General features: G+C 33.6%; 1 protein-coding gene across 1 annotated transcript in view; it reads right to left on the bottom strand.

The window, feature by feature from the left end:
- Positions 1-10,344: 10,344 nt before the first annotated feature.
- The window catches only part of CDH7 (cadherin 7), a gene marked incomplete at both ends in the record, with an annotated part of 71,860 nt that continues 68,293 nt past the window's right edge, over positions 10,345-13,911 (bottom strand). Inside the window, one exon of the mRNA XM_082317267.1 lies at positions 10,345-10,838. Within this exon, the coding sequence (XP_082173393.1) occupies positions 10,345-10,838 (494 nt within the window). The remainder of the gene's footprint in view (positions 10,839-13,911) is intronic.

The raw sequence follows: 13,911 nt of genomic DNA, 5'->3' as shown, positions 1-13,911 counted from the left end.
TTAGTCAACTATTTTCTTTTGTTTCTAATGTTATTATAAAAATGCTGAATTAACAGTCCATTAACATCTGAAATTTTCTTGATCTTGTTCTGGGATGGCTAGTAAAGGTTTTCTTCACCAGTGTGACTAAAAAAAAATTACCTATAGGGAACGTTTTGAAATCAGATGGAAAGGGAGAGAGTATTTTAGTGTGTATGTGTTAATTCAGTACTTTCTGTCTTTACTGAGACTGCTGACAAAGATGTTAATTCTCAGCAGTTATGTGAAGAGTTATTCTCTATCACCTAGTTTCAAAACACAATTCATTTGACATATGCTCCCTGATAGCCAGCTGAAAGTAACGTAATGCCTTTCAAATACTATTGACTAACTTCTTCCCACTCAAAACTCATTATCAACTTCCTTAGACATGAAGTCCCTTTTCTTACTCTGTCCTTTCCTCTATGCAGTACCACAGTTTCTTGAAAAGTTTTTCTTTTAGAATTCATAGAATACACAGGCAGAAGGAGAAGACATCAGGCAGTGTATTGGTTTTATGTCTTTTGCCTGTCTTTCACAAGAAATAGGCAAAATCCTGAACACATGTAGACACTGGTAGAGAATTTTCTTCTAAGTAGATATAGAAGGGAGCACTACGAGAAGCAATGATTAAGAAATCCATTGCTGCAATCTAATTTTGCAACCCAAATAGTGAGAGTACCTGGTACATCTTAACCTTTTAGAGACTGAGAGGTTGTATAATAAAATAGATTTATTAAAGAAGAAAAGAAGTGAAGGGGAAGGAGGAGATGAAAAATAACAGAGAAAGGTGAAGGAGTGTGGGAGTAACAGAAGTCTATAAAATCATATGACCAGTCATTTATTTCTCAAGCTGCCAACATGGCTAACCTACAAAATACTGATGGACTACCACTACTAATTGACCTTTAAATTGTATGCTAATATTATACTTTATATCTATTTTAGAGCTTGGAGAATGTTAAAGACTTCATTGTGAATTACCAAAGATTCCCAAGAAAAATCAAGGAGGCTTTTTAAAGGATTTAGCTTATGCAGTTTTAATGGGAATTGTGCAGATAAAGTTTCATGCAATGCTTTGGTCATTTGTAGATAAAAGTATGATCTCTTTCACTATAATAACAAAATATAAAGAGGTGAAAGATATATGACCTTTTTTTCTCTTGTAACTAGATTTACTAAGGTAGAGAGTCTTGTCACATTTCACTGTCTAAAGAGTGTTGTGCTCAGATGTCTGGTCTCCAGGAAATTTAGAAGATGAGGGAACAGTTCTGATCCTGGCCCTTAGAGGTGTTTAGCTGTCACACTGTCATTGATCATGTGTCTAAATACCTTTGAAGATCTGAATTTGGCCTCATTCACTGAAAGACATCTTGTTCCCTGGGTCAATTCACTGCTGCTGTAGTACAAAATTATTGCCACCATATTGCACAAATTCTGATCTACTGTATGACAAATAAAACAGCTGCTGTAGTTACAAAAAGTCCTCTTTAATCTCTTTGAACTCTTATGTCTTCTGTTTCCTTGGATTTTTTTCATTTAAACATGTTGAAAGCAAACAGTCAAACGTGTTCTGTGAGGTCCCATTTAATTTAGAAAATAATTTTGGTATCAGAGTATTGCCATCCTTTTTAATTCACTCAGCAAAAATTTGAGCAGTCCAAATTTATTGGCCTGAATCTTGATAAATTATTTCACATATAGAATATTTTTGGACAGTATGATCAACTTTAAAATTAATAATGCATGAATTTTGTCTGTATCAATTGGTTTATATCATTTCCATCCACTATCAACTTACAGAGATAAAGTGATAGAACAAAACCTGTTTTGTTACTGAAGTTGATGACAGCTTACCTGAGCTGCCTCCACTTTGGTTTTCTAACAGAGCAGGGATTGCTGATCCACATGGCAGATAAACTTGAGAGATATTATTCAATGAGGTAGTCTGTTCAAGTCCATTATCTTTTCCCACACATTACTTTGCCAATACAACTTGCTAGTGAGGGAGCCTTTGATTTCTTATTTCCAAAGGGAGGACAGATTTTTAAATTTACAAAACCATTAGGTTTTTTTATAATTAAATGACAATAAGGATGAATTAACTTTCCCTCTTCAGATGGAGCATCCATGTTAATAAAATTTATATTTATTAATCTCAGATTAGTTAAACCATAAGGCTTACAAAGATACATGCTTTGAGTTAAGAATGGATTTTAACAAGCTTCAGCTGTCAAAGTAAATTAGCTGAGGAAAATATGCATTGTCAAAACCTTGCCTGGTTATTTGCAAATATGGCTTCTTCCATATTAAAACATCAATTAAGTGTTTGTGTTTATCTACTTGTATACTCAACAGAAGGGTGTAAAGCTTTCTTTTACCTCAGAAAAATGTATACTAGCCCTGCAATATATTTATACACCACTGTTTCATTGTGGATTTGAGAGAACACTTACTTCAAAAACAGAATGAATAAGCAAATTAATTCAATCTTTCTTTGTCTGAAACTCTATGGAACACAAGATGTATGAAATGAAAGTACTGGCAGCCTTTGTGTTTTTTTCTACAACATTCCATCCCACTGGTATGACTATCATATTGCATTTGTATGCCTTCCTAATGCCAAATCATTTTCAGGAATGCTCGTTGTCTCTTGATGCTCCCTTGTCATCCCATATACAGCACTGAAATTACATTGTTGGTGACATTTGCTCAGGAATGGTTTACTCCAGACTTATGCCAGGACTGAATTCTGTCCACGAATATACTTCACATTTTTAATTTGAAAGAGAAAACAAACAAACAAACAAACAACACTTATTACGTAGATGTTACCATATTATTTTCATTCTCCAAAATATCAAAAACACTCTGTTCCTCTTCAGGCCTTTATATCAACAGATGACAAAGACAGATGAATCAACCAATGTCACAGAACAGATCAGTGACAAAGCTGGGCAGATAACTTGATATTCTTATTCCAAGACCAAAAATGTCTCTTTTCGGCAACATCGTTAATATTAGTAGTTAGAGTAACGGTAGTATTGCTGTTCTGTTTAGAAGGCCTAATCATTGTCTGTGACCGATTGTATGAAGCACCATACAGAGAGAACTGAAAAAGATAAAACTTTCCTCTAGGAAATAGCAACTAGAGAAAGAGATGATCAGTGGATGTGTATAGGAAAGGATGAAGAATGAGACAGCAAGACTGTCATTCAGCGTGGTCTCTGCGTACCATCAGTCTTAACTATATTGTAGGTGAGAACAGGCTGCCAGTCAGCCACAGCTTTGGTATGTATTTGCTTTACCTCTTCATGAATGCAAATTCACCAGAAGACCACAGAAATCTTTTCAGTTTCTGAAACTGTGTTTTTTGTAGTACACAAATGCCAAACTAAAGTAAGACAACTCTTAATACAGATGACAATAATTGGCTAAATGAGACATTAGAATGCACGCCATTGAAAGATGCCTCCTCTGCTTCTGTCTTGCTTTCAGTTGTAGTCAATTGAATTTACATACAGATTCACTGCAGGTGTTGAATTCTAAAAGCTTCCCCTTCCTGTCTTCTCTGTTTAGATCTATCCGTTCCCAGGAGGACAAGGACTCTAGACTGTAGGTTACCTCTGTTTATTTCCAAGAAACTGAGACTTTTGAATGTTAAAATAACCTCACATTTCACAGTAGCTATTTGAATTAAAATCACTTCATGAAAGTGCTTTGTGCCTGAGCCAAGATGGTCTACATTAATCTTTGAGTCCCAATAAAGTATATTGACCTGTGCTAAGCCACTGTAAAAAAAAAAGTCATACATAATATATTAATATATTTCTCAAAATCAGCTGTTACTAAATATCAATTTTTCATATTATTTTATTTTGTTATCATATAATAATTTACAGTGAAAGATAAATCATAGTTCTACCTTAAAGCTAGTTTGTCAAGGTCATATAAAAAGAGTAGGAAACTAGTAAATCTTTCTCCTGATTCCCAGGCTTTTACTTTGACACTGGCTTGTTCTCCATTCAGCTTCTACATGTGACTACTACAAATGATACTGAATGTGTACCCCAACCAGCAAAATGATACATTAGCAGAAGCTTTAGTGTCATATGTCATCTTTGAGGGGCAGATGATGGAAGGAGAGAGAAGAAAAGTGAAAGGGTGAGCCAAAATGTTCAACTTTTCACTAACGTGTTTTAAAGAAATTATTTTTTACACTGCTTAAATCTTCACAGTGTCCTTGGAGGTAAATATACTGCACTTTTTCATCACTGTAGTTGTTTTCTATATGTCACAGTCAAACTCTACTAGAAACTGAAGGGGAAAAAATAGACGAACAAACATCCATCCAGAAATAGTAACTGCATCAACAGGTTGTATGTCCTATGAGAGCTCTATGCATGTGTTCATCGCACATAATTAGGAAAACTTAATGTTTTGAGGAATAGCAAATTTCTTGTTAAGCTTATCACTCAGATATTTAATCTTTCTCTTTAATAGTTCTTTCTTTACATTTGAATAAGAATATGAGACCAGGCCAAGTACTGTAGACAGTTGGAAGATATTGTTCCACAGGATGGAAACATTAGTAGCTCAGAGGAAATAGTATTCTAGTAGCATCTGGTAAAATGTTATTTTTCACATCATTAGGTCATGTATGAAGCAATAAAAACACCAGAAAAAGCTTGGTACTCTTAATCTCTCTGTCATTTTGTTGCTGCAGCCCCTTTCTATGTTAATAAAATCTCAAGCAACAGTGAGATAACAGACTCCAAAACAGGAAGATTATGATCCATTTGGATTTTATCTACAGTCATGGAAGTCGGTAAAGCTACAGATGGTCACACAGTCTGAGGAAAGATAAATAATTTGATTTTATAGCTCAGAAATTCTATATGTTCTTAATTTTAGGGAGAAAGAGATTTTTTTTTCTTCAGTCAGTACTTCACTAAGTGTAAACCTTTTGTAACACCATATTTTGCATTTGCACAGAAATGATCTTTGTGAGCAAGGGTACAGTTTGTTGTAGCAAGGTTATGTGTACTATGCTGATAGTAAGTAGTTTAAGCCATTAAAAACATCCTATTAAGCTACTTGCATTACTATTAAAAGACACAGATTGTGGCTTTTAGAAAAGGAAAGTAAGTAGAAAAGATTGTGTAAAAAGAAAGGGTATCCAGCTCACATTAACAATCTCTCATCTTGGTGCTGTAAGTAGTCATTTATCAGTCTCCCCTAGCAATGTATAAATCTTGACACCTCTTGAAAGCCATAGGGAGATCTGCCAAGTACTTCAACATGATCAAGATTTCACCTAGCATTTTTTAGGTGCATCAGTAAACACTTCTTTCTCCATATAATTTCCACAGTGTAATAATAATAAAGGATGTTTGGATCATTAAGGAAATATAAGGATATTAAAATTCAGACTGACCATTCTTGTCAGACATGAATGGTCTAATGTGGCTTGAATGTCTGGCTGGATATCACACTTGTCCTAACTGATGAGTAGTTAGTCTCAATGGGAAGAAAAGCTATCAATGTATTATGGAGCACTAAGGTAGAGCAATAACTGAAACACTACATTAAAAGTCAGTACACATAGGGGCACTTTGTACTTGTGCTGCTTTACTTCTGTAACTTTTTACTCTTTTTCTGTGCATCAAGATCATGATATAAATAATAATGATGAAACTGAGCTACAACAAACCTTGACAATTTTAAAATATGATTTTGCTAAACATGTAAAAATTGGTAATAGTAGTGTCAGAAAATGGAAGTATATTTTAAAGTTGTAAGATTAGACCCTAGAAAGTTTAAAAAGTTTTCTGCTTTCATTGTGCTTGATTAGATACATAAAGATTCCATGACAATCTTGTGTCATATAATGTTTAGGTAAATCAAGCTTTTTCAACAAATATATTTCTGTCTGCAATTGTATCGTCTAAGGTTTCACAGATTTTGTTTACCACAATTCAAGATTTTTTTTTTCTTTTGTGAGAAATGATAAACTATAGTCACAAAGCAAAGTATATCATTCATATGTGGATATTTTTTTTCATTCCCTTCTTCTAGGAGATAGATTATTCCTCTCGTGTACTGTGATTCTCCTAGTCCCAAGAACAAAACTGCAGGTAGATATCCATAAAAAAACTTTTCAGTAAACAATACAATATTGTCTTAGTTGCATTGATACTGAGCAGAGGAAAAATTCTTAGTGTGGAAGAAATGGTGCTGGGGTGTAACTATATCTCAGGATATATCTGGGAAACCTAATGTTGCCATAGTTAAGACTGCAACTTGTAGACCTCTGGTTATCTTGTAGACTTTCCTGTTTCTGTCAAATAAATAAAATGACATTTCTATCTTTTGCAATTCACTTTTAGAGTCACAGATCAATAAAAATATACTTGACCCCATGTAACTGTCACTAATGAGGTGAATACAATATTGTCTCAAAGCGGTATTGCTCTATGTAGATTTTAAAGTAGAGAAAAATTCTACATATAGAAAAATAAAATCAGCCACATGACAGGCTGCAACCAAGAATTTAATACTAGATTTGATATAGGCAATTGTGTTCACCTTTCAACTCTTTAATGATCTTAAAAGTCAATGTAATTGTATGCTTTATAATATATTTATTTCTTTTTCAGATGACAAACTACTACTTTTCTTTATATCATACAAGAGTACTTGTCCATAAAAATAAGATGGTGTCATTTTATATTTCATAACATGCTTTCATCCAAAATCTCTAAAAGGAAAAAAGGACAAGAAATATTTTGTTATTGATGAGTGCCAGCACATGAAGAGTAAATAGGATAAAATAACTGAGAAAAGACCTTAGCTTTAAAAGAAAATTCCCCTTCCAAAACAACAAATAAAAACAGCAAGTAAAAAGGAAGCAACTTTTTTTCCCCCTTAATTCTTAGGGAGAAGGAGGGGTTTCGGTTGATATAATGAAATTTCATGAGTCCTACAGTGATTGTATTAACCCAGCCACCAGAATTAGTAGGCTTAGGATGGCCTGTGCTATGTCTTAGTGGGGATATAACTTAATAAAGTAAGTACACTAAGTTTATTCTTTTGAATAAAAACGTAAGTCAGAATGTCCACTGTTTAACTCTGTTGAATTCAGTAGATTTTACTGTGGTCAAAGCAGAGTAAGGAGTCTTTCCTTAAATCTTCTTCAAATTGGTTAACTTTACGTGGGTTTTTTTAGTAGCACTCTTAAAACCATACACTTTCCAAGGCACTTGGAAATCTCATTTAAAATAAGCCTATTCAATTGCCGTATAGCAGAAGGAAAGAGGTGTTGTCATTTCACTGTAAGATGGGAGTGGCTGCAATGTTTGACATACTTTTTAAGGAGGACTTGTGGCCTCTAGTTAGATACTGGAGTTCTTCAGAAAGTTAAATAAATAAATAAAATGGGAAGTCTTTTTAAAAGGTTTTTCTAATTAATTTGTTCAAATAATTCCATAACCTTTCCAGGACAGAGAAAATATTTCTTATATTTTACACTATTTAATCAGTAGAATATATTTTATGACATCAGGCTATACAATATAAATAACACTCGAAGGAAGAATTTGAATCAGATTATAAACTGTGAAAACTTAAAGTCATGCTAACTTATGGAGAGCATTATATAGCATGTGTGTTATGCAGACCATATGTATATACTATAGTAACATCTGTCATCAAATGTAAGGGATTTCCACCTTTCTTTCTTACTGCAGTAATATAATCAATAGGTAAGCATATATAACGTAACAACAAATTTACTCCATTGTTTTAGAACTGTGCAACAGAAAACATATATATGCAAGAGTTTTTATGGCATTAGAGTAAAGTATATTTCTCTCCATAGAAAACACACACAAAAAAACCCCCTAACATAGTTTCATAACCGGGGACCTTTTTGGTTTTTTACAGATATAGAAGGTGGAAAAGCAAGGGAATTTTGTTGTTTATTCTAAATCACATTTAAATTTCCTTTGAGTGTTATTTGTTAAAATCAGCATTTTTGACATCTTAATCCAGATGCATGAATTACCTTCCCACAAACAAGGAGATTAACGAAAACCTGTTCTCCCAGCACCTTGTTGATTTAATACCTCCTGCAGCATATCTTGCTCTCATTAAACTGCATACACATGGTTCATTTTCTTTTTTTTTTTTTAATTTTTTATTGAAAATCATACATGTACGACTAAAAGTCATGGGCGATATCTTTCAGTTCCATTACAAAATCTGTCATATATATATATATATATATATATACCTATATATATATATTTGATACAACTAGAAGAAAATCTACTGAATTATGAAACAATGATTGTCTACCAAAATGTAACTCAAATTAAATATGTTGCAGATGATTAAAAATATTTTGTTTTCTCTGATGGAGCTGAAGGCCACTTTCACATAGTTAATTGATAATGCTGGGCTGCAAAAATTACAAAGCCTTTATGATAACTCCAATCTCCCAGCCTGGTGTCAGCCATACATTAGGATTTTAGTACCAAGATCCTTCTTTCAGAAAGAAGTAATTTTAGAGTGAGCATCATCCTCTATGGAGTACCTTCTATTCACAAATACAGTCCTGCAAACAATTCTGTATGTCTCTCAGTAATTACAGGCAAGTCGTCATTTCAAGTTAGGTACAAGCAAAAAAGTTTGCAGGAGGAGACTCTAACTTAGGAACTCATCTACAGATTATCTAAAACAAAACAATCTGAAATAATACTTAAAAACACTATTTTACTTGAATATATGCCTTATTGTCTAGTAATAAATCATGAAAGATGAAGTATAAATATTGTCAGAATCATAAAAAAGTTGTCTTATTCTAAGAAATCCTACTTCAAAATAGTACAGTATTTTAACCAACAGCAGCTGTCCTTCTGTTTTGGCACACCTGAACCAGCATAGAAATTATGTGTAGTGAGTTAACACCTTTGGGGAAAAATACTTATGTGCAGCAGGATCTAAAGATGATTTCTGGAGTGAATAGCATTACATTGCTTAACATAAGAAAGAAATTGAAAGGAGTCTTTTACTGTGATTCATCAGCAGCAAAAGAGAAGGGGAAGGAGAAAAGCAAGGTGTTTACAGTCTTTGAAGCATATAGCATGTTTAACCTTGAAAATTAAATCTTGCATTAAAGACACACCCAGCTACCTCTGTAGTCTTCTTTCCAAAAATTCAATGTACAAATATTTTATTTAAATGTCTCAGACTTTGTAATGGCTCAGAATAACAACTGCATGTCCTTGTAGCTGCTTTCCTTTCTGAGAGATGAATGGCAGGTGAGATTGCTTTACTGTAATTTCTCCATTTCCATGCTTCATTTCCTACATTTATCTGAGACTGGAGAAAAATCAGCATGTTCTGACAAGTCTAATACCATGAGGCAGTAAAATGGACCTGAATTTAGTGGAGATCGGAGCTCCAAAATAAATATAACACTTTATGTCAAATAATAATAAAAAAGGATAAATTCTCCTGTACAAATCAGAAGAGATAATAAAAAATAGCAAATAGATAGCAACATCTTTTCTATACCTACAAGGGCCTCACAAAATTTTTCAGCCATAAGAATACCCCTCCATATTTCTCATTTTATGTGGTTTGTAAACTACTTCAGTAAGTTGATGACAAACATTGTGGAATTTCTTAGTACAAACAGTAATTTTTCATTAAACTACGCAGAAAATTACAGAGACTTCTAATTAAATAGCTCTGAAACCAAACAGGGAGAAGCAAAAAAATGATCTGCTGGGCTTTTGTTTGTTTTCATGTCTGTCCTTCTGCTTTTGGCCTAGCAAGCTGCATGCAACGCTGTAAAGAAAACTTGTTAAAAAACCCTTGCATCTGTAAATACTATATATTGCAGTGTTGTATTGAATGATATATTATATTTGTAAATTTGTTTCTTCTTACACTTATCTCATACCAGAGACTGTGTTCTAGATATAGCAATACTGCGAAGGCATCTACAGAGTATCATTGGCTCATTGAGGTCACAGTGCATAACATACTCTTGAAAGTGAGTTGCCTCTGCCGGTATCTGAGGGTTGCTATCTATTTGAACGTGGCTGAGCATTTAATTTTATCAAAAATGCCACGAAATGCTCATATTCTGTGTGGTCAGTGCAGTCCCTAGGACAAGTCTAATGAAGATATGTTCCACCAAGGCAAAAAAACCTAAAAGGTTAAAAATGGAGAAATATTTACAACTTTCTTCAGTCTGTAAGGTTGAGTTTTCTGTTTTAGTATTCTTCAGTGCATTTTCAGAGAAAGGTTCCAAGGCTATGAGTATAAGCAGTCTGGCCCAGTCCCGTACATATCTGCAAGCCTTTTAAAGCGAGGGCCCCAGTCACTGAGGTAATCATAGTTCTGGTCAGAGTTTGAGCTGATTGAATCTAAAGAACTGAGCGACTCTGCCACTGAGCCATTCCCCTCAAACGCGTATGTCTGCAGGGAGTCGTAGGGCGGCGCGCAGGGGTCCACGTCAGCTTCTTTTAGTCTTTCCCAGATAAATTCCCTAAAAATGACATTATCTGGGATGCTTTTAAAAGTCGGTCTGCTCAAGAACTGAATCTCAGGTGTCACATCCCTTCTGGTCTTGGTGTCTCGGATAATGTTGAGGTTTCTCAAGGCAGCCATGTCAAAAGCCTCGGTGTCTTCTTCTCCACCACCCTCATCATCATACCTGACAATGTTCTCTCTGATATCTCTCTCTTCATCAAAAATGAGGGGCTCTTTTTTCCGTCGCCTCATGGTAACAATCAGCAAGACAAGAACTGAAACACAGAAAGACTGGAGTTTTAGCAATGCTAAATTTCCTCATATTTTTCCTAGTGGTTGAAGTACTCATTAATTTATATGGCAAAGACCCAAAGAAATAGCAGACAATTTACGCAGTTAGATTTGAAATCTAGCAGGTTCTGAAACAGATTTTAAACCATAAGCTTTTTAGATGTTAAAGAGTCTATTTCCAAAACCATTCTGGATTAACATCTTCCTCTCTCATTCTATATCCTATGCTGTCCGCTAACCATAAATTTTAGGACTGGTTCAGTCTGACTATTACAATCTCACAGACATGAAATAAAAAAAGACCTTTTCCTGAACTCTTAATTGCCCAAGTGATAAAAGCACATTCATAAAGTAACTGAATAGAATTTAACAACCATGGTTTGCGAAGTGACTGAATTAAAGTATATGGTCAATCTCTGCGGGGAAAAAAAAAAAAAAATTAAAACATTGTAGATTGGAGAACACTGAATTTTTAAGCAACGTGTAAAATAAGACTATCTTAGTTCATGGATTGAAAGTACCTCTATATAAGACTTCATTTTCCTATAAAGTGCAAAGTACTGTACTTGAGGTTTATGAATTACATCTAATGAGAACGGGTACGGCTGGAGTTTATTAGATCAGCCAGTGCTAGAAATGTGATTATTTTTTAAATTTTAATCCTTAAAGTTTCTTTCAGCTTGACAGCTAATACTAAACTGTAGTGACAGCCAAAAGAACTAGAAGAAACTAACTCAAGGCTCCTCTTCTACAAATATAGTTTTGGTAGAGAAATATCATTGCTGAAACACAAAATATGGAACCAGTAATATGAATATTACACCCATCTGTGGGACATGATGGAGTATGAATCATCCTCCTAGAAAATGATTAATACTATATTGTAGCATCTGGGTAACATTTGCTGAGTTAATGATACTCCTAGAAAATAGCAGGCATCACTATGACTGTAAAAATAACAGTATGTTGAAAAGTAAGTGTCATTTCACATTCAATTAATCTCTTCTGATTTTATGTTTATTTTTAATCCTAAGAATATGTGATTATATGCATTCATATGTCTAAGGTTTACAGTCTTTACTTACAGTACTTTGATATGCCAACTAAATGCTGTATAAACATCTGGAAAAGCAAAAGCTGATATAGATAAAATTAATCTTGAGCTTCCCTAGGTAGTCTCAAAAATGACCTCTGTAAATTGTATGATGTAGGACTGCCATTCTTGAAAGCCCTTCTTTTCATGGAGGAATTTTTAAAATCAATATCAATCTAGTCATCGTGAGGCATGATTTAATATTGGGATCACTTGGTTAGAATAAACCAGTCATTCAGAGACTGTACATGCAGAAAACTGTATCATATGTATACAGACGTTATGGTACTATTTGGAATCATCTAAAACATAAGATTACTTTAAAGGTGGACTTTCTGCAATTCTTTTCATTTTCTTTCGGAGCCATGTATGTCTAAAAATAAAACTGGAACAAGTTCAATTTTTTTTCAAAACTTTTTGACAAACATATTAGGCAATATTTTTTCCCCTTTTTTCAGTAGCTATGAGGCACACATCTAATGATCTATCTATTAACAGATGTCTTGTGATTCTATATTACCGCAGCATCAGCATCACTCTTTCACTTTTTTGCCCCTAGCATCTCCCTGATTCATGCTTTATGTATTGAATTCAAAGCCACTACTTTCGGGCATTTTGCTTTCAACAATATTTACATAAACAGTTTGACAATATAGGATTTTGACCTTTAAAGTGGCTTTTGTGAAATTTCAAAATATTCTGATATTTGTATAATATAAATTGAGCTGTAAATTACACAGCACAGAACATAAAATTGTCATTATAGAGACAATTGCACTACACTCAATGTTTTTTCCTTATTATAAAAGATATTTTAAAGTGAAAGACAAATTAGCTTGCCGACAGTACAAATATACATTTAAGCCAAGATTGCTATTGACATAACTATTTAATTATTATTTTTAACATTTACTGCCATATAAGTAAGCAGCTAATCATTTCCTCAAGTGTAAATGCGTTTTCACACCACTGTCCCTCTTAACGTACTTCATTTTGAAAGTTAAATATCTGCTAATAAGTGAAAAATATGAAAATTAGTAGGCAGGTTTGCCTAAAGGTTCAATAAAAATCAAGATACAATGAATGTTTTATATAGTATTCCTTGTACATCTCACACTTGCTTGAAGCCAAAAAAAATATGGAGTCTTTCTAAAGGTTAAATATTTCAACATTTAGATGGCTTTATGACATTATTACTTTCCAGCCTTTCCAACGTCTATGAACAACAAAGTTTAACCTCTAAATGAACAAAGCTTTAGCTGCATTGCAGGAACTGCAGAGATGAATACAAACCCAAACCAAATTTCGCTGATATCTAAACCGAGTGCAAATGGTTTTAAAGCTTATCCATTTCTCATTAAGTCAGGGTGAGGTTTTTTTCCTACATTTAATCACAAAAGCAGAGATTAAGCCAGTAATGTGACTGGTTTAACATCTAGAAAACCTAATTTTATGCTTTTTAGAAAAGAAATAATACAATGGAAAAACGTTATGGACATATGTATTGTATATCGAGGCCACTAGTTTGGCTCCATACTGGTACGCCAAACATGCTAAAGAGATGAAATGGCCATACTGATTTCATATGTGATTTAGCAAATAAATAAACCAATTGTTATTAGAAGTAACTAATTATAAAGACTAAATAACCAGAACTAATAAAGATAGATCTAAACTAACCTTTTTCTTCTCATTTACCTGAATTGTTAGAAATCCTGATTTTGTTTAACAGGTACAATAGCCAAGAGAAAAAGTCATTTGTATTTATATTAGGTGTGGTAATACATAGTTTTATCCTTGTGTCAGTATAGATGTAATGATAATATCAGTAGTTTCAGTTCAGCAAATCAGTCTTTAAACAAACATCTTTGAATGCAAGAATGGATTTTTGCTTTGCCATTTTGCAGTCTGCTTTATGGAATTATTACGAAATTTCCATTTTGGTATGATCTGATAAAAGGCCA

The sequence above is a fragment of the Platalea leucorodia genome, assembly GCF_965183815.1.
Source record: "Platalea leucorodia genome assembly, chromosome: 1".
NCBI lineage: Eukaryota > Metazoa > Chordata > Aves > Pelecaniformes > Threskiornithidae > Platalea > Platalea leucorodia.
The sequence above is the reverse complement of the archived record's forward strand: the minus strand, read 5'-3'. Positions and strand labels throughout refer to the sequence as shown.